The following is a 22,392-nucleotide window of genomic DNA, read 5'->3' as shown; positions in this document are numbered from 1 at the left end:
CAAATTTGATATATAGATTCCCAATGGTGGGTGGTATTGGACCTAAATTATTAAGATAAACAATCTCTTTTGGAATACCACCTGTGAAATTGTGTTAAATCATGAAAGCTCGATCTGAATCAGGCATAAAGATATGTTACAAATAGTATGACCTCCAAAATCATAAGTATTAGTAGAAAAATAGTTAGTGATGTGCTTTTCCTAATTATATGAAAGTGAATATATCATATGGGCTAAATTGTAAACAATTCCATTTAGATCGATGCAAACTGAGTCAAGAATAGATAGATATCGAGAGAGAGATAATAATAATAATAATAATAATAATAATCATCATCATCGTCATTTTTTTACATTATAGCAAAATAAATCATATCCTACGTGGCATTGTATAATCACTTCATTCTAATTTTCCTCAATTCTCATTCATTCTTATTTATTTATACATTTCTAATCAATTTTTACATTTAAAAACTATTAAATAATCATATAAATTTATAGATAAATTCTATACTATTAAATCGTATAAAACTATTATATAAAGTCTGTACTATCAAATAATTGTATAAAACTATTAGATAAATCCAACATATCCATTTAATTATAAATTCTACATATCCATTTGATTATCGGAACCTATCCATTTAATTATAATTTATTTAACTTATTTTTTTTAAATAAAAATAAGATTTAGTTATTTTATTGTATTCTCTACATTGTAGTTATTTTTTTATAATTTTTTTGTAACTTTTTATTTTTATTAAAAAATAAATTAAAAATAAAAGTTGCAAAAAAATTACAAAAAAGTAACTATAATGTAGAGAATACAATAAAATAACTAAATCCTATTTTTATTTAAAAAAATAAATTATACAAATTGAAATTTTCCCTATTAAACTAAATTGTGGGTGGCCACAATGTGGTTGCATAGATTTATTGAACTACAAACAATGCAAAGCTTGAAAACAAAGCATGAAATTGAATGACGTTATATATCATCAATTGATTTCGAGATTATCAGTTAAATTATTAGTATAAAGATAGGACCATACCTTTCAAACTATTCCCACCAAGGTTTAATTCCTTAAGCTGTGTGATGTTCCCAATTTCTCGAGGGACATTTCCACCAAAGTTGTTGGATGACAAGTGAATAATCTCAAGTTGTGTACATTGACCCAAACTCAATGGTATATCTCCCTCCAATTTGTTCCCCGATAGGTAAAGTAGTTTGAGTCTTTGAAGGTTGTTATGGGAGCAAATGTCTTTTGGTAAGCAGCCTGATAAAGTATTATCGATAAAATACATCTTCGGTACGCAAAATATATATGCCTTAATAGCTTCAGCACGAATTTTAAGAATTATGTTAAGTTTTTGTTATGTGTAATATCTTGCAATAAGTAATCGGATCTCTCAGGCTCATGTAATGAAAAAAGAATAATTAAATTTCTTAACTATAAACAAATTATTGGGGAGCCCAATGACATGCATCTTCTATATGGAAAATTGCTTTCAATTATTTTTCTTGGATGCAATAATTTTCAAAAATCGATTGAGAGGGAAATATAATCATCTCTTACACGACGGGCAATAGACTTTGACTTAAGCATAAGACTAAATGTGTATCACATATTATTTCCAATTCTCATGGTTAGTTATGATATACTAAACTCTTTCACTAAAGTTTTGGCTTAAAGAGTAGTGCAGACATACCATTTAAAGAGGTGCCACCAAGGTATAGTTGACGGAGACTTGTGATGTTCAAGATTTGTCTTGGAAATGGTCCACTAAGATTGTTGGAACTCATGGCTAATATCTCTAGATTATTAAGATTACCAATCTCTTTCGGAATACCACCTGTGAAATTGTGTCAAATCATGATAACTATTTTTGAATCGGGTGTAGTAATAATATGTTACAAATAGTATGAACTACAAATGAAATCATAAGTATTAGAAAAATAGTTAGTGATGTGTTTTTCCTAATTATATGAAAGTGAATATATCATATGGGATAAATTGTAAACAATTCCATTTAGATCGATGCAAACTGTGTCAAGAATAGAGAGAGAGAGAGAAATAATAATAATAATAATAATAATAATAATAATAATAATAATAATAATAATAATAATAATAATAATAAATAAGAGCCCACCAACAGTAATGCATGAGCAATATATCTTGTGAGAACGTACCAGTTAAAGAGATGTTGGCAATGTATAATAAACGAAGAGTCGTGACATTCCAAAGTTGTCTTGGTAATCGTCCACTGAATTTGTTGTTGCTCATGCTCAATACCTCTAAATAATTAAGATAACCAATCTCTTTCGGAATATCACCTGTGAAATAATGTCAAGTTAAAAAATTATGTTTGATTATAAAGTATATTAGTGGTATACCACTTCAAACTGCTCCCCTATCTTGCAAATGCAGAAAAAGAAGTTGGGTGGACTATAATCCGAATTCCATACATAGATATACGAAAAGAAAAAGAATATAAGTAAAATTTTAGGATATCTCAAGACCTTGATAAATACTATTATGTGAGCTAATATCCCCATTACAAGGGTGGGACTGAAAAAAATTCAAATAATGAAAATAAAAATATGCATACATCTTATCAATTATGAAATGTAAATTAGCGTTGTCCAACTATATGAAATTAAGTGAATTTATGTATCTCTTGTGATATTTTGAGTACTCAACGTGATCTTTCAAAACTTGTTGAACCTATAATGGTTATTAGATTTGACATCAAAATCCGTTTCTTCTCAAACTCCAAAACGAGAAAAATGAGTAATAATTATGACAAAATGGTAAATTCTAATCATCTTTTTTCATATGATGGATATAACTGTAAAGAGTAATGCTAAATAGCCAAATTGTGGCCACCCACAATTCACTTAAAAAAATTACAAAAAAATAACTATAATGTAGAGAATACAATAAAATAACTAAATCCTATTTTTATTTAAAAAAATAAATTAAACAAATTGAAATTTTCCCTATTAAATTAAATTGTGGGTGGCCACAATGTGGTTGCATAGATTTATTGAACTGTAAAACAATGCAAAGCTTGAAAACAAAGCATGAAATTGAATGACGTTATATATCATCAATTGATTTCGAGGTAATCAGTTAAATTATTAGTATAAAGATAAGACCATACCTTTCAAATTGTTCCAACTAAGGCGTAATTCCTTAAGCTGTGTGATGTTCCCAATTTCTCGAGGGACATTTCCACCAAAGTTGTTGTTTGACAAGTCAATACTCTCAAGTTGTGTACATTGACCCAAACTCAATGGTATATCTCCCTCCAATTTGTTCGAGTGCAGGCTAAGTCGTTTGAGTCTTTGAAGGTTGTTATGCGAGCAAATGTCTTTTGGTAAGCAGCCTGATAAAATATTATAGATAAAATACATCTTCCGTACACAAAATATATATGCCTTAATAGCTTCAACACGAATTTTAAGAATTTTGGAAAGTTCTTGTTATGTGTATAATACTACTATAATTTAATTTAAATTACAATTTAAAATAATTCCCCGTCGAAATACTCACTAGCTTTTTATATTTGAAGACTACAATACATCAAATCTAGATTTAGGTGCATGCCCGGTTTTATTGTTAGATTGAACATCTGAATAAAGAATCAGTATTAATAAAGTTGAAAGTAAAATGAGAAAAGAATAATTAAATTGCTTAGCTATATATACATCACGTTACCGAGGAACCAAAAAATATCATTAGAGGCAAGAGCCGTAGTTTTGCCATTTTCCCAAAAATCTACGTTTAAACCGAATGACATTATCCACCAATTTCTGGATTATCAATAGAAATGAAATAGTAAGGTATCAAAGTAGTTAAATTCTCAGTATAGAGATTATCCCAAAAAAATTATTATTATTTCACCTCTTTTGAAGCTGGTATGTTCGATTTCCAGTGCTATATCTTGCAATAAGTAATCGGATCTCTTAGGCTCATGGAATGACAAATGAATAATTAAATTTCTTAACTATAAAAAAATTAATGGCATCTTCTATATGGAAAATTGCTTTCAATTATTTTTCTTGGATGCAATAATTTTCAAAAATCGATTGAGAGGGAAATATAATCATCTCTTACACGACGGGCAATAGACTTTGACTTAAGCATAAGACTAAATGTGTATCACATATTTTTTCCAATTCTCATGGTTAGTTACAATATACCAAACTCTCTTTCACTAAAGTTTTGGCTTAAAGAGTAGTGCAGACATACCATTTAAAGAGGCGCCACCAAGGTATAGTTGACGGAGACTTGTGATGTTCAAAATTTGTCTTGGAAATTGTCCACTAAGATTGTTGCCACTCATGTCTAATATCTCTAAATTATTCAGATAATCAATCTCTTTGGGAATACCACCTGTGAAATTGTGTTAAGTCATCATGATAACTCGATTTGAATCGGGTATAATTATATGTTACAAATAGTATGAACTCGAAAATCATAAATATTGGAGAAAATTAGTTAGTGGTGTGCTTTTCCGAATTATATGAAAGTGAGGATAAATATTATATAATTAGCACGCCTTCTCATGCATCGCGATAGACGAACTAAAGTGATTGTTGGCCAATATTTTAATCCAAAGAAAATTTGGTGACGGTTGGCGAAGAGAAATAAACTCAAAGAAATAAAATGTGAACGTCAATGGGGGAAGTTGTGGATATAAACAAAGGTGTGTTGATAATTATTGTTTACGATTATCTTAGATAAATAAAAATAACATAAGCAAGATTTTAGGATATCACAAGACCTTCATAAATACTATTACGTGAGCTAATATCCCATTACAAGGGTGGGACTAATAAAAAGAAATTCAAATAATGAAAATAAAAATATCCATACATCTTATCAATTATGAAATGTAAATTAACATTGTCCAACTATATGAAATTAAATGAATGTATGTATGTATCTCTTGTGATATTTTGAGTACTTAACGTGATCTTTCAAAACTTGTTGAACCTATATAATGGTTATTAGATTCAATAAATCTATGTATCCACATTTTGGTCACCCACAATTTAGTTGAATAGAAAAAAATTCAATTAATTTAATAGAATTTAGTCGTTTTATTGTATTATCTATATTGTAGTTATTTTTTTTGCATCTTTTATTTTTAATTTATTTTTTAATAAAACTAAAAAAGTTACAAAAAATTATAAAAAACTACAATGTAGAGAATATAATAAAATAACTAAATTTTATTTTTATTTTAAAAAATAAGTTAAATAAATTAATATTTTTTCTATTTAAGTTAAATTATTAGTATAAAGACAAGAGCATACCTTTCAAATTGTTCCAACTAAGGCGTAATTCCTTAAGCTGTGTGATGTTCCCAATTTCTCGAGGGACATTTCCACCAAAGTTGTTCCTTGCCAAGTCAATACTCTCAAGTTGTGTACATTGACCCAAACTCAATGGTATATCTCCCTCCAATTTGTTCCACCACAGGCTAAGTAGTTTGAGTCTTTGAAGGTTGTTATGCGAGCAAATGTCTTTTGGTAGGCGGCCTGATAAAGTATTATGGTATAAAATGCACCCTCCGTACGCAAAAAAAAATATGTACCTAAATAGCTTCGGCACAAATTTTAAGAATTTTGTTAAGTTTTTGTTAAGTGTATTGTGACCAAATTTTACAAACTCCAGACGATATAATCTCACAAATCAACTTAGATAATAGCATTACGAAAAATAATACTATAACTTAATTTAAATTACAATTTAAAATAATTCCACGTCAAAATACTCACTTGTTTTTTATATTTGGAGACTATAATATATCAAATCTAGATTTAGGTGTATGCCCGATTTTATTGTTAGATTGAGCATCTGAATAAAGAATTAGTATTAATAAAGTTGAAAGTAAAATGAAAAAAGAATAAATAAATTGCTTAGCTATATATACATCATGTTACTGAGGAACTGCAGAATATCATTAGACGCAAGAGCCGTAGCTTTGCCATTTTCCCCAAAATCTACGTTTAAACCGAATGACATTATCAATTAATTTCTGGATTATCAATAGAAATGAAATAGTAAGGTATCAATCTATTTAAATTCTCAGTATAGAGATAAGAACATACCTCTCAAATTGTTGGAACTAAGGTCTAATTCCTTAAGCAGTGTGATATTCCAAATTTGTGTAGGCACATTTCCACCAAAGCTGTTGCGTGACAAGTCAATACTCTCGAGTTGTGGACATTGGTACAAACTTGACGGTATATCTCCTTCCATTTCGTTCCTCGATAGGTTAAGTAGTTTGAGTCTTTGAAGCTTATTGTGACTGCAAATGTCCTTTGGTAGCCGACCTGATAGAATTACCATATAAATAAAATAGATTCTACTAACAACAAATTAAAAAATGGATAGAGAAGAATACAACCATGAAAAGAGTTTCCACTCATATCTAGATAAACGAGTGATGAAAGATTTCCAATTTCGTGTGGAATGCTTCCTCCGAGTTCCATATAAGAGATATCTAATTTAGTCACCTTGCTACGACGCAAATCACAAGTAACTCCTATCCATGTGCAAAACGAGGTTCCACTGGTCCAATTATTTTTCAAAATATTGTGAGGATCTGAAGTGATGTGGGATTTCAAAGCAAGAAGTATGGATTCATCACTTTTGATTTGAGTTATGTTGTGTGCAGCAGAGAGGCTAAGATATGAAAACAATAAGAGTAGCGAAAGAAGGAAAAATGTGGAAAATGTATCCATATTGTGAGTGCTAATTGTGTGAGAAAACAAAAAGCCTACCAATTGACATTTATATTCAAATTTTCCACGCACATTTTTGTGGAAATATGAGGGAAGCTTCTCTAATCAATTTTAACTTTATTTTCTTGAGAAATACATTATTTGTCAACATCGTCTACGTTTCATATGAAATTCTCAAACCTTGAAACGAATTTTTTGTATTTGGATACCATAGTGCATCAAATCTAGATTTAGGTGTATGATAGGTTTGATACAATGTATAAAAAGTGAGTACGTATTTTCCCTACATTTTTTCCTCCCTTTTTCTCTTTCTTCTCCACCAAATTTTTCAATATTTTTCTCTCTATCTTCCTATTAATTTTCTCTATTTGTTTTTTATTCTTTTCTAAACATCGTCAAATTTGATTCATGATAAAAATTCAATGTGCATCTTAATTAAATTTAAGTTCGTTACAAGTTTATTAATATGGTATAAAAATCATCAAAAAGAAATTTAAAACAAATCGGTTATGAAAAATTTAAAATTTAAAATATTTTGTTTTCGCTCTTTTCATTAAAAGAAATTTGTATATGAAAATATTTATTTATTTAAATATATCGTTTAATTTCAATATATGTACTAGTTTGAATGGAGAATCAATATTATTCAAGTTGAAGATAATGTTAGCTTAATTGAAATGGGTTCACAATTTCACACATCTTCACAATTTCACACAATCTTTTGAATTTTAATTTAACGGTTTGATTATGATAATGGCAAAATATATAACTGTATATTTTCCTTATGAAAAATTGCGCCTTGTATTATTTTCTTGAATGAGATAATTTTCTGAAAGGACCTTGCTATTTGGATCAATTTGATCCGAATCAAATTCAAAAATTAATTAATGTTCAACATAAAAAGACATATTTACCCTTTATATATTTATCATTTTACAATTTTATTGAAGGCTTTCGATAATAGAGTATATTTATTCTCCTAGATTTTTTTCTCAAATATAATAAAATTAAAATTCCTGATATTTTATTTAAGGAACCATCTTATCATTAAATTCAATTGAACCAACTAAAGCTTGAATTTTTAATTGAAACTTATTTGGGTAAACTTATTTAGACATGTCAACTTTGCTACCAAGAAAATTAATGTGTTCTTATCGAGAAAAGGGCAAACTTGAAAAGTAAATTGGTGCAAGTAATGGTCATAATGTTGAATATAATGAATGTTATCTATGAAAATCCAAGAAGAGTTAACACCTCCAATTTCCTCGAACCTCCATTTAATGGCCTGATTCTCCTAATTTAGAAAAAACAAATTCATTTTTTCCATCGTCACACCCCACTCTCCTAATTCTGCCTTCCAAATCCCTCCTTTCTATTCAACTTCCATTATTGTTGAGCTCACAAAGTCTCTCTATTTCCCTATCAGTTTAAATTAAAGTTAACATTATATATCGAACCTTCAGAACTATAATTATATCAATCATGAAATGCATTAAAGCATCATTTCTAAAAATGTATTCGATAGTAGATGTTTCAATCAATGTGACACAATGGGGAAAATAGCGATAGTAGATGTTTCAATCGATAGTAGATATTGAATTGTATTTGTTTGGATATTTGGTCTAGTAATACAACCAACTTAAATTCAGGAAAAATTCAGCCTTTACTAAATAAATTATTACCGAATTGTAATTACAATATATCTAATTAAGCACGACAGAAGTCTCACAGAGCAAACTAAACTAATGAATTACAACAAATTAACAAATTAATTTGTTTCAGAAAGTGGTAGCATGTAAGTCGACCTAATTCAAAAAGATAAAAGAGAAAGAGAGAAACAATTAAAATGAAGAAAAAGTAAGAAACAAAGATTAAAATAACTGGAGCAAGTATCAGTCTCTTCACTTTAAAGGTAATTTTCATCTCTCCAAAAAGAAATATGTGAAGAATATGAGTGTATGTATGCGTCTGAATAGTATGTGGTGTGTGACCATCTGCAAAAGTAGACGTGTGGAAATTAAGACCACATGGCCCAGCTTTTAATTTGGTGATAAACACAATTTCTACACTCCTATATGATATATCGACATATAATATTAAATGTTAAAATTTAATAACAATTAAAATTGGACTCTCTAGTATAACGTGACTAGAAAGATAACTCTCCGTCTTGGGTTCAATCCTGCCTACGTGCGAGTAATTTTTCCACTTTTGTGTGGACAGTGGTCCTACCTGCGTGTAGATAGTTTTCTCACTTTAATTTGTATGGTGTAGAGGTCGCGCGTGCGTGCGAGTTACTTATTTGATTATGTAATAAATACCTCTTGTAATTCTCAGAAAAAAGAAAATATATATTTATATAGGGAATATATTGATAGAGAATGCTAAATGTATAGAGAGAAAAAAAAGACAGTCTGAATATATATTTAAAATCCAAAAAAATTCAACAGAATCTCAAACCAATACACACAATCTCGTGCATTTATTTGAGCATTCCCTATGTCTAAATATATATTCAATAAGACAATACCCTTGTATAGGAATTATGAATCAATTCTAACCTTATATACGTCTGAATCAAAAGTTGGGCTGATCTCTGACCAAACCATGTCGGCCCGGCCCATAAGGCTCTCACATTGACATATATATATATTTGGCCTAATGGCCTTTATTTTTAAAAAATATGTGGACAAAAAATATGAATAAAAGTTCGGACAATTGATATTTTTTTTTCTTTTGAAATGAAGTTCGAACCGAGTGCCTTATTCAGAGCACACATTATTGGCCCAATGTTTGGCCTAATTTGCATCCACCCATAATCAAATCTTAATTATAATTATTAAATTCTAAATGGAATTTGATGAAATAAAGTTTGTCTAAGTTTATTTTTGTAACACCCAGCATTTTCACTGCAATATATATTATTAATATTGTTTTCTATGATTTTAAAGAAGAAAGAGAAGTCTCAATTTTTATGCAAAACCTGAACTTAGTTATTTAACGAGCAGATTATATCGAGATTTTTAAAATCATAGAAGCCTGAATATTTCATGATTTTAAGGTTGATAGGATTTTATGCAAAAAGCCCAACAATTATGGATAAATGGGCCAAAAGTTGTGTAAGAGTAGAAAGTCCAATAGCTATTTTGGGCTGGAGTAGTCGAGCCCAAGTTATTATATATGAATTTAGTTTTAAGATGAACCCAATAGCTGTTGTTGGCCCATAAGAAGCCCAATTCCATTAACCCAGTTATCCTATCTTAAATTGATTTATCTTAAATTGATTGATCAGATCAAATTGGCTACATTTATCTTGTGAAGAAACAAGATTTTTGTGAAAATAAAACACGTAGTACAACAATGTGACTCAGCCAATTGCTTAGACCGAGACTCAAATTAGTATAAGAAGAGAGGAGTTGAGCGTGAACCAAATTTTTCCCATTCGGTAAATTCCAAACAGCAAAGCAACGCAAGCAGGTAGTATTCTTCCTATAACTCGGTAATCACTCATTAAGATAGAAATCAAGAATAGTAGAGATAACATCAATTTTCTTTAACACACACTTTGAGAATACATTTAGTTACAACAGTTAATTCAATAAATAAAAGGCTGAGTCTTTAAAAGGGAATCTTGGGCTGTAGATGAACTGCCGATGAAACCATCTCAAACCATCTTGCATCACCGATTCCTGGAACAGAAAATAGTTTGAGATCTATTATTTTGTTATGTTAAAACTGAAATAGAAAATAGTTTGAGATCTATTATTTTGTTATGTTAAAACTGAAATAGAAATTAGATTGGAAGTTTGCTGGAATGAGATTTTGAATTGGGAAATAGAGAAGAGGGAAGGAAGAAGGAGAAGGGGGGGAATAGCAGTAGCAGCAGCAGCCGCGAGCCACCGCAGCGGAGGCACGGCTGGCGGCGGTGGTCGCCGGCGCCACGGCGGCCGTGGTGGCTACTGACAGCAGAGAGAGGTTGAGCAAGGGAGATAGAGAGGGAGATTAAACCAGGGAGATAGAGAGTGAAATAGAAAGAGACGAATAGAACGAGATGGAGGGAGAGAGGGGAGAGCAGGGCGGCGGCGACCCCCGGCGCTGCATGCGCCGTCGCCGCTCGCAGCGGCCGCCGCGGCCCGACCAGAAAAGAGAGAGAGATCGAGATAGAGGGAGATCGAGATAGAGGAGCAGAGAAAGGAAGAAAGAAAACGAGAGAGAGAGATGGGGAGGCTTACCTGAATCAGAGGGGGGTGGCGGCGCGACGAGTACGGCGGCGGCAGTGGCAGAGTTCACCGGAGGAACAAACTTCAGGAAATTTAGAAACCCTAGATCTATTCTAAATTCAGGAGAAAGAGGAGAAGAAATGGAAGGAAAGAAAGGGGGAAGAAAAGAGGCCGACCTCGCCGCGCCGGAGGCGGCGAAGGCCGGCGACGCTCGCCGGGAAAGAGAGGGACAGAGAGGGGCGGTAGAGAGCAGAGAGAGAGAGAGAAAAGTGTTCTGCTCAATAAAAGAGAATTGAATGAGTTAAGGAAGAAGAATTAAAATGTTTTCTAAAATTCTAAATTGCTTATTAAATCAAAAAAATACTTAATTGGGCTCAGGTTAATTTTGAGGAGCCTATTAATTTTCTAATGGGCTAACTTAAGTGACTATCTGTTGGGCTTTTGATTAATTAGGTAATAGGATTGTTTTAAGAGTGGATTTTGAAAATAGCCACTTTTATATAGTAAAAATAAATTTTACCCACTAATATAAAAATTTAAAAAAATACCCACAGTTACCATTTTACCCTTACATATAATTTTTTTACAAATACCCACGAATTCACAACCAGTGAATTTCACAACCAAAATAAATTTTGGTTGTGAATTCAAGCTTTAAAACTCGAATTCACAACTGAATAACAAGTATTGGTTGTGAATTCAAGTTTTAAAGTTTGAATTCACAACTATAAATAGTGTTAGTTGTGAATTCGCGTGAATTCACAACCCACACTATTTCAAGTTGTGAATTCACAACCGATAAAACTTGAATTCACAACCAACGCCACTATTTCAATTCTGAATTCACAACCAACGCCGATAATTCAGTTGTGAATTCATAAACTTGGTTGTGAATTCAAGAACATATGCACAAAATTGAGCGATTTTCATCAATTTCTTCAATCTGTGATCCAATATACTTAGTATTCAATCAAAACAAAACTTATACAGAAAATTTATTACATTTCCTTTCTTGAAACGATATACATCGCTTGTAAACATAAAAAATCCCCAAAATAAGAAAAATTTAAAAAAGCCCCAAGTTCATCTCAAATTAGGGCACGATTTCCCCAAATCAGCAAACTAAATCAAAAACCAAATCAGGAAACTAAATCAGGAAACCACATCGCCACGACCAATCTCCAATATTTTCTAGCAATTGACAAAACTCCTCCAGATTTGTCGTTAACCTCATCGTCGTCGTCTTTACCGTCAGCGTCGACGTTGACGCACGAGCACCGCTCCAGTGACGCGAAAAAATGCAGAGGCGATGGCAAAAGCAGGAGGAAGAGGCTAAATCGCAGTCCATGGACTCGCCGCCGTCTTCCATCCTCGGCCGCCGCCCTCACCTCCTGCCACGGCTGCCGGAAGAGAGAAAGGAAGGGAGAGGGAGAGAGAGAGAGTGCAGCGGAGGAAGCCGATCGCCGCCGCAGTCCTCGGCACGCTGTGAGATCTACGTGCTCAGCCGTCCGCTAACGCTGATTGGGGAGGAGGACAGCCTGGACCAGCGGAGGAAGCCGATCGCCGCCGCAGTCCTCGGCACGCTGCGAGATCTACGTGCTCCGCCGTCCGCCGACGCTGATCGGGGAGGAGGACAGCCTGGAGCAGCGGAGGAAGCCGATCGCCGCCGCAGTCCTCGGCCTCAGCAAGCTCAGATCGAGAAGAGAGAGAGAGAGAGAGAGAGAGAGAAGAGAGCGTGCAGAGAGAGAGAAGAGAGAGAAAAAAATGAGAGGTTTGCCCATTTATATAGAAGGGCAATTTAGTCTTTTAACACAAAAAGTTGGTAAAATTTTAAGTTTTAATTTGAGTGGGTAAAATTTATTTTTGTTATAAGAAAGTGGGTACTTTGATATATTAACACTTGTTTTAATTGGACCTTTAATTTATTCACATGGGCTGCATTATTATCATTTGAGCCCAATAGTTTATGTATATTGGTCTTTGGAAGCCAAAAAGTACTCCCTCCGTCCCGCGAGTCTTGACACGTTTGGGTTCGGCACGGGAATTAAGGAGTTGTAGATTAGTGTTTTAAGTATGTAATTAATAAAGTATAAAATTGATAAAGTAGGAGAGAGAAAGTAATAAAAGTGATAAAGTAGGAGAGAGAATATAATAAAGGTGATAAAGTAGGAGAGAGAAGGTAATAATTATTGCCAAAAAAGGAAACGTGTCAAGATTCGTGGGACGGCCCAAAAAGGAAAACGTGTCAAGACTCGTGGGACGGAGGGAGTACTAGTTAACCAAGATTTTGCAGATAAAAAATAAACCCAAGGCAAAAGGAAGTGGCCAAGTTAGGTTTATGGTCCTCATTGTTGCACAGAGGCGTTGTTAAAGGTCCTTTCTCGAGATTTCAGGTATAACAAATAGGTGCATTTCAATATGATGGTGTCAAGATATTGTTATCTCAAGAGCCTGTGCCAAAAACACATGTTTCTATGATCATAATAGTGGGTACATCGGAATAAGAGTGCTGTCAAACCATGCCATAGGAAATGTACTTGATTCCCAACATATAAACATCGATGAAACTGTACTTGACTTCAAACCTCAAATAAAGCGCACAAGTATTTTGGCCCAACAAGTAGTCGCAAACAACATCAGCAAAAACCCATCGAACATTCCTTATATGCTTTAGCAAAGGGTTGCCCTTCTGCATTACAAGACAAACATGGGATAATTTATAAATCATACTATCAAGTATCAACCTACAGGACCCGGATAACTCCAACTTCCAAGAAATAGAGAAACATAGTTATCTATTCCCAATGGAGCATGAATATGCCACAACAGTTTACAGTCTCAGAGTTTGGAAGGCATCGCCAACTTATAACAGGCCAAACTAAATGTAATTTGAACAAAATAGCAAATACAAGTCACCAATTTATATGCCGATAGAGGTTAAAAAATGCATTATATCAAAATTTTTTAACTGGCTAAAGATCACATTTACAAAAATAAAAGAAAAATGCAGTGTGCTAACCCAAGCATATAAAAACTGTAGTCTGTAGGTTAACATAATGACCAAGTAAACATTGAAAAACTCCCCAGGTAATAATGTTTAGTCATTTTGAGTCCACATAACGAATTACACATCAACAATGAGTTTGGCATATGCTTATTATTGATTGAACATATTGGTAACAGTGCACAACAAAAGTAACTCACCTGTCTATGGCTTACGATGATGGCATTCCGATTTGCACCAGCTGATGAAACTGAAGTGGATGGAGCTTCAGATTGAATGGTTTGCCTAGAAGATGACAAAAATAGCTCTTGATGTAACCAACATCCTACATGAACCACTCTAAAGCAAAAAAGCGTTCTCATAATTATACATAGATATATAGAGACCTTGGATGGGATCCTTGAGAGGATGAAGGGGCATCTTTGGAGGACTGAGCCACTGGTGCAGACGGCGGGGGTGGTGTAAAATTCAGTGTTTTTGATAAAATTGAAAGCTTGCGAAAAGGAGGAGGAAGGCTTGAATAAAGATTGGCGACTTAGGTTGGGAGCTCTCAACCACCTCTTCATATGAAGGTATTTTCACAACAAATGATGCATTATTCTGTTTCTGCTGCTCAGGATCACCTCTGTTTTCCATCTTCACAACTCACTCTCCTAATTCACCTTTCCAAAATCCCTCCTTTCTACTTCCTTCATCAGTTTAAATCAAATTTAACATTATAATTTTACCCAGCCTTCAGAACATTCAATAAACACATACAACCAAATCAATTCAGTAAAAATTCAGCCTTCACTACAGAAAATTCTACCGAATTCTTCCGAAGAAGTTTTACGGGACAAATTACATCCATGAATTACAGCAAATTAACAACATAATTTGTTTCAGAAAGTGGTAGCATATAAATCGACCTAATTTAGATGAGGAAGGAGAAGTACCCTCGAATGGAAGGGCAGAAGTGATGGCGGAACAATTTAGCCGGAACGGATGATGCGCACTGCGGCGGCGGCGGCGGCTTGCTTACCGATGCTCCAGACGGCGGCGGAGAAACGCGGCCAAGGAGAGAATTGGGAATTACTAATATTAACTGTAAAACTCTTCCAACTTATCTTGGATCAAAACGACATCGTCTTAATTTATGAAGTATTAAAAAAGTCATTTCTACAGAGTTTCACATACTGAAATAATTGTTTGAAGATATATTTGCAGTGTTTCTTGTGGTTTGGAGAGAGTAATTAGTCAAAGTCGATATATAATTTACCATCAACTTGAAAAAGTGTTACTCCAATTTAGGATATTATTGAACATATTAATTAGCTTCCAATTTAATAATTAAAACATATATAATTATATATCATTTGTCAATAATCAAGAACGACCACATAAGTAGCAATAAATACAAAAAGATAAAGAGTTATTAACGCCTAAATACACGAACTTTGAGCTTATTTTGGTTTTTCCACTCATTTTTTTTTCATGAACTTTGAGAATTGTCAAAAAATACATGAACAAAAGCTCACTTTTTTTTTCCATGAAATATATTGTTATTAAAAAATGATCCAAATAATTCTGTTATATTTAGCTAGCTAGCTTAATTGATTTAATTAATGATTAATGATAATTATTCATGAGTGACATGATTATTTTTAATTTGAACTTGTAATCAAAACGACGTCGTTTTGAAAAAAATAAAAGAATTATTTGGATAATTTTTATAACAATATATTTCGTGGGAAAAAACAAAATGAAGCCAAAGTTTGTGTAACTTTTGATAATTCTCAAAGTTCGTGGAAAAAACAAAAAGAGTCAAAGTTTGTGTATTTTTTGAGAATTTTCAAAATTCATGAGAAAAATCAAAATGGACCGAAAATTCGTATATCTAGATGAAAAAGAAAGATAAAAAAGATAAAAGAGAGAAACACAAACTTTTAATTTCGTAAAAAGAAAGAAAGAGAAACAGTTGAAGCACAAGCTCTTACACCAAACTTAAGAAAAAGTATGATACAAAGATCAAAATAACTCGAGCAAGCCCATAAATTTTTAATTTCGTAAAAAAATGTCCTTAATGCTTAATGCTTAATGCTTAAAACTACTACAAATTAGGATGAAATGTCATTAATGCTTATTTGACATGAATATATGATAAAATGAGATATAGGAAAAATTCAATCATCAAAATATTTAATTTTTAAAAAATGTCAACTTGATCAACTCATTCGAAATTTCTTTATCCAATCTATTTGATGACAAGTCCAGTGATTCAAGAATGCTCATATTTCCAAGAGACGAAGGGAATTCAAGTATTGTTAGACAAATTCAAGAAAATCTAAGGAGGCGTTGGTTTGAGTGGTAACGTATGATTGATAAAATAATTCACCTTAATCAAATATTTTTTGCATGATTGGACACGTGATTGATAAATCGGTTTACAATCGTTTATCAATCCAAAGTTGGGTGGATTATATGATATATCCAATCTCGATTATTTGAATGCCAAGATCTAAAATGCATCCAAGTTATCACTATAACCAACCTCAACCAATCAAAATTAATAATCATGTAAACCATTGTCGGAGATCACACACTCCGGATTTCGAGAAAAACGAAAATCAGTTCGCCAAGTGTTCGACAAAAAGCCCAGATGAAAATAACTGCTTATCTAATAACGGGACTCCATCACAAAACTATTTTAAATGAGATAAAATTAAAACTTAGCAAACTTTGAACATAAACAACATTGTATAAACTCAAAAGCACAAACTCACAAGTAGCAATCATAAAACAACAATCTGACGTCTGGAAAAGAATAAAAAAGCAAGAAAGAAAAGCTCATAATATATATTTGTCTTGAATCAACTTCTCCTGTGTGTTGGAGTAGCTCTCTTCCTTGTCTTCTTCTTCTTCTTGTTCTTCTTGTATGTATATCCAACACCAAAAAAGAATTCCACCAACCATCTTGGCCTTCCAAATCGAATAATCCAACAACCAATTCCAATTCCAACTATGATTCCACTTCCATATCCCATCACCACACTTCTCCACCCAAATCCATCTATAAATCCATACTCATCTTCTTCATCATCTTGTTCTTCTGGCTGCATCCGCTGCCCATTCTCCTCGTTGCATTTTCTCGTCAACGGAAATCCACACAATCTCAAGTTTCCCACATATGAATCATTCTCAAATGTGGAAAACTGAGTAGATTGTGGTATTTGCCCCACGAGATCATTCATTGAAAGGTTTAATTTCGCAAGAAATGTCAACCTCGTCAATTCACTTGGAATTCTTCCATCCAATTTGTTCCATGACAAGTCCAATGATTCAAGCACACTTATATTTCCAAGAGATGCAGGTATGTGTCCCATGAGATTATTGTGCGACAAATTCAAGTATCTCAAAGAATTCAGATTACCTATGGAATCTGGAATACTCCCAGAGAAATTGTTGGAGGATAAGTCAATGATTGTAAAGGCTTCCAATAGTCTCTTCAATAACTGATCGAGACCTTTCAAAGTGATTCTCATCTCCAAAAATCTTTGAAAATCATCATAATATCCATCTGTTTGATTTTCCTTTACATCCATCATTGCTCTAAAACTCTTGAAATATCTTTGAGGTAGAGAGCCCACAAATTCGTTCTCTGATATATCTAAGACTTGCAACTTAGGAAATGGAAGGTTGCTTCGTGAAGCCCAACGACATGTTACCATCAAACTTGTTAGACTTCAAGACGAGCACTCGAAGGTCAGGAAGACCTTCCATCCAAAACGGAAATTCATCTTGTATTCTATTATTTCCAACGTCGAGACCCTTCAGACTTTTGCAATTGATTAAGGATTTAGGTAATCTTCCTTGCAATTTATTACCACTCAAATTGATGGACTGAAGACTACAACCCTTTGATAAATATTGATGGAATGGGGCCACTAAAGTTATTTGCATTTAAATGAAATATGGACAACGATTTGCTCAAGTTTCGAAAGCATTGTGGAACTGTCCCTTCCAAACTGTTATTTGAGAGAAGAAGATACCCAAGGGAAGTCAAGTTGCAGATGGAGAATGGAAGCTCACCATTTAATTTGTTGTAAGAGAGTTGTAATACATATAAATTGGATAGATTCCCAATGGTGGATGGTATTGGACCTGTAAGTTTGAGAAGTCAGCATATATATTGCTTTAGAGACAATCCGGATACATAAAAAAAAAAAAACATGGCAATGAAGAAATACATTTTATGCACGTGAATTATTTTGATAGAAATTAAATTACCTCTTCTATTCTTATATCACCCATGCATGTCTCATATATTCAATGGCATCAATTTAATATAGCATTGGTTAACATTGATCCTTAAAATTAATAGAGTTACAATATGGCTGGAAACAACAAATCCAACTATTGTTAAAGTATTTAGTTAATTAAGCACGAGCTAATTAAATGAGAACAACCTAGCAAGTTGAGAAATCAAAGATTCAAAATTAGATAAGTCATCCTTTAATTCTATTTCATATTGCACATGGAGTGACAAAGGAATTAGAAAAATTGCATATCTTATATGAACACACGTATAGGCAAATTCCTTGCAATTTATTAACACTCAAATTGTTAGACTAAAAAATACACCCTCTCATAAATATTGAAAGAATGGAGCCACTGAAGTGATTTGCATTTAGATGAAATATGTCCAAAGATTTCCAAACTGTTATTTGAGAAAATAAGAATTTGAAGGGATGTCATGTTGCACATGGAGAATGGAAGCTCACCGTTTAATTTGTTGGAAGAGAGGTCTAGGTCCCACAAATTTGATAGATTCCCCATGGTGGATGGTACTGGACCTGAAAATTGGAGAACCCTTCATATAATCACTTTAAAGATAGAGATGTAAAGCACTCAGATCTTTTGACACAAATTCGCTAAGTCATACAATTCGAAAAAAAAATGTTTTTTCTTTAAAGATGGAGCATAGTAAGAAAGAGATTTTGTTTTGTACTTGAAAACATACGCTGAAACTTTATTATTTGCTAAATGCCTCTAAAGTATAAATCAATTAGCAATGCACACAAGTATACTTGATGACACCATAATTTAACAAGTCATCTGTTAACATTGAGAAAATAGAAGATCCAATATGACTGCAAACTGAAAATCCAACTGCTGTTAGAGTATTTATCTAACTAAGCATAAATTAGTTATATGAGAAGAAGCCAGCAAGCTAATTAAGAAAACAAATTAAGCTAAAGATCTGATCAAGTTTTGCAAGCGTTTCTGCCAAGTTGCAGATAGCAAGGGATGCCAAGTTGTAGGATGGAGTGGAAGCTCACCATTTACTTTGGCAGATAATTTGAAATATCTTTTCAACAAATGTATCTAAAACCAACAAATTAGGAAATGGACAGACAGATAATTTATGTAATGTTCCATATATCTCATTTTTCTAAACTGATTTATAATTGAACTAAAGATGGCCTAAAGTTTTCATAGCATTGTGGAATTTCTATTCCCAAGATATACATAATCAATCTCTTTGATTGCCAAGTCGTAAAGAATTGAATTGATTATTATAACACGACCACAAAATAATAAGTATAATTAGAACACTATATTTAATGGTTCGTTTTTGTCAATTTGAATACATTATTAGGTGAATATTAAATGGTAATTGTTCAATTCAAATAATTTTGACTCGGTTCAATTTAGTCTTGGCAATAGTTCAATTAAGTGGGGCATGTGATATTTACAAATTGGTTTTCAGTTGTTAAAATAAATTAAAAAGTCATTTTTTTTATCAAATAATACGGTTTATTGATAAAAGATTAATGTACAAGAATTTATATCTAACCTATTCAATGCAGAGTCATATATAGTTAATCTAACCAATCTAAAATCATAATTACTATTAGAAAATTAGTTAGTGGTGTGCTTTTTCTAATTATATGAAAGTGAATATATTGGTCATATGGGCTAATTTGTAAACAATTCCATTTAATTAGATCGATGTAAACCGAGTCAAGTATAGAAAAAGAGAGAGAAATAATAATAATAATAATAATAATAATAATAATAATAATAATAATAATAATAATAATAATAATAATAATAATAATAATAATAATAATAATAATAATAATAATAATAATAATAATAATAATAATAATATAATAATAATAATAATAATAATATAATAATAATAATAATCATAATAATAATAATAATAATAATAATAATAATAATAATAATAATAATAATAATAATAATAATAATAATAATATAAGAAGAAGAAGAAGAAGAAGAAGAAGAAGAAGAAGAAGAAGAAGAAGAAGAAGAAGAAGAGCCCACCGTAGTAATCATGAGCAATATATCTTGTGATATGGGCTAAGTAGTGGTCAATAATTCGGTTTAGAGTCTACCAAAGTAATCATGAGCAATATCAATTAAGTTTTGTGGGCCCTCTGATATTTACAAATTGGTATTAAGTTGTTAAAATAAAATTAAAATGTCATTTTTTTAATCAAAGCATACGGTTTATTGCAAAAAGATTAATGTGCAAGAATTTATATCTAATCAATTCAAAGTTATATATAGTCATGCAAAGTTATATATAGTTATGAATTAAGCAATATATAAAAGTTTTGTGGGCCCTCTGATATTTACAAATTGGTATTAAATTGTTAAAATAAAATTAAAATGTCATTTTTTAAAATCAAAGCATACGGTTTATTGCAAAAAGATTAATGTGCAAGAATTTATATCTAATCAATTCAAAGTCATATATAGTCATGCAAAGTTATAAGTATATAGTTAATTTCATAACGAAGCGTGACTCAATTGGTAAAGTTCTCCACTTCCAATTAATAGATTAGGGATTTGAATCACTATTGGAAAAATTGAAAAATCGTTATTAATCTTTTTTTTAATAAAAAAGAGAGTAATAGTTGATTTAAATATGCCTAGAATTTTGGAGACTAGAAGCCTACAAATGCCCTTTATATTCAAATCTAAAACTGTTCTTGTGAGCCTAGAATTTTTGGAGACTAGCTTACTCCGGCACATAAGAGTGTGCATTGTCATTTTTGGACACTACTACACCACTATTTTTTATTTCTTATTTTTATTTTTTAATAAAGTCAATCACTTTTTCAACTCCCAATACACTTATTTTACATTTTATTAAAATTCGTGCTAAAAAATGGATGCACACTTTTATGGAACGGATAAAGTATTAATTTACAAGACAACTCAATTTGCAAGTTATTATTTGACTTATGTGACAATGCCGCGTGGAAGTCAAAACATTGAGCCACAAATTTTGACTTCTACTCAAATAACTATTAATTCATCAAAAATATTATAAAAACTTATTTTTGAGGATTAGTTTAGATGGATAACTAAGTGTTAATAGATAAAAATGCCCACTTTCTTATGTTTTTATGAAAGGGTCTTCTTTAATAAAAACATGTATTCTATTGATTCTTAGATAAAAATATCATTCAATCAAAAATAGTTTTTATAAAAAATTTAGACAACCCAAAATTCTTTTCCATATTTTTGAATTATTTCAAAAACTAAATTATTATTCCAATCAAGTCAATAAAGCATAATTAAAAAAAATGGCATAACAAGGTAGTGAAAGCATGAAATTGAATGACATTATCAACTAATTTCTAAAAAAAAAAATCATGAACGTCAAAGTTGTAAAATTTCTTTGGAATAATATATTTTATTAAAAATGGACGTGTATCAATAATAAACTAAGTAAGATCTTCTATATTTCTTATAGAAAAGTCGGGATATCACACAAGCTGATAGGATTACCATATAAATAAATATATTCTATTAACAACAAATTAAAAAATAGATAGAGGAAATAGTATCATGAAAAGAGTTTCCATATTCATATCAAGATAAACAAGTGAAGACAGATTTCCAATCTCTAGTGGGATGCTGCCTTCGAGTCCCACAAGTCATACCCCAGCTAGAGTTCTAAATAAGGCACTCTATTATCCATGTGAAAAAGAGATTACACTGCTCCAATTATTTTTCAAAATATTAGAGTATGTTTTCCTTTTTCTTTTATCGAGAAAATATATTACTCAACTTTTTTTTATATAAATCTATTTCATATTGCACATGGAGTGACAAAGGAATTAGACAAATTGCATATCTTATATGAACACACGTATAGAAAAATTTCCTTGCAATTTATTAACACTCAAATTGTTTTGGGCTGATGAGGTCGGGTTTTGGGCTGCTGGTGCTGGGAGTTTTTGGTTTTCAATGAAGGATGAGTTTTTTGGTGTGGTGCGAGCTGTTGGGAGTTGGCAGCATAACACTTTGATCGAGCAGTTGGTGGGTTTTCTTCGCAGTTGTTCTGTCGAACACCTGGGGTGCGGTGGTGGATGTTCTCGGCC

At 31.9% G+C, this 22,392-nt stretch overlaps 3 protein-coding genes and 1 long non-coding RNA gene across 4 annotated transcripts; all 4 read right to left on the bottom strand.

Moving 5' to 3' along the window:
• Nucleotides 1-1,420: 1,420 nt before the first annotated feature.
• Nucleotides 1,421-3,421, bottom strand: LOC131012957 (probable leucine-rich repeat receptor-like protein kinase At2g33170). The gene is made up of 3 exons (XM_057940947.1): nucleotides 3,169-3,421; nucleotides 2,195-2,338; nucleotides 1,421-1,854 (listed from the first exon to the last, which is right to left on the bottom strand). The coding sequence occupies exons 1-3, from the start codon at nucleotides 3,419-3,421 to the stop codon at nucleotides 1,676-1,678; spliced, it is 576 nt and encodes a 191-aa protein (XP_057796930.1). The 3' UTR covers nucleotides 1,421-1,675.
• Nucleotides 3,422-5,236: 1,815 nt separating this feature from the next.
• Nucleotides 5,237-6,754, bottom strand: LOC131006007 (LRR receptor-like serine/threonine-protein kinase GSO1). Its single transcript, XM_057933159.1, has 2 exons — nucleotides 6,128-6,754; nucleotides 5,237-5,554 (listed from the first exon to the last, which is right to left on the bottom strand). The coding sequence occupies exons 1-2, from the start codon at nucleotides 6,366-6,368 to the stop codon at nucleotides 5,307-5,309; spliced, it is 489 nt and encodes a 162-aa protein (XP_057789142.1). The 5' UTR covers nucleotides 6,369-6,754; the 3' UTR covers nucleotides 5,237-5,306.
• A 3,538-nt stretch (nucleotides 6,755-10,292) lies between these two features.
• LOC131006041 (uncharacterized) lies at nucleotides 10,293-12,891 on the bottom strand. The gene is made up of 2 exons (XR_009095394.1): nucleotides 10,996-12,891; nucleotides 10,293-10,452 (listed from the first exon to the last, which is right to left on the bottom strand). It is a non-coding gene; the product is annotated as an uncharacterized LOC131006041 (long non-coding RNA).
• A 491-nt stretch (nucleotides 12,892-13,382) lies between these two features.
• Nucleotides 13,383-17,571, bottom strand: LOC131012953 (receptor-like protein 9DC3). Its single transcript, XM_057940938.1, has 4 exons — nucleotides 17,051-17,571; nucleotides 14,374-14,502; nucleotides 14,188-14,272; nucleotides 13,383-13,672 (listed from the first exon to the last, which is right to left on the bottom strand). Exons 1-4 carry the CDS (start codon nucleotides 17,569-17,571, stop codon nucleotides 13,496-13,498), a joined length of 912 nt encoding a protein of 303 aa, XP_057796921.1. The 3' UTR covers nucleotides 13,383-13,495.
• Nucleotides 17,572-22,392: the final 4,821 nt, after the last annotated feature.

Source organism: Salvia miltiorrhiza, chromosome 1 (assembly GCF_028751815.1).
Source record: "Salvia miltiorrhiza cultivar Shanhuang (shh) chromosome 1, IMPLAD_Smil_shh, whole genome shotgun sequence".
NCBI lineage: Eukaryota > Viridiplantae > Streptophyta > Magnoliopsida > Lamiales > Lamiaceae > Salvia > Salvia miltiorrhiza.
Note: the sequence above shows the minus strand (reverse complement) of the source record. Positions and strands in the feature narration are given on the sequence as shown.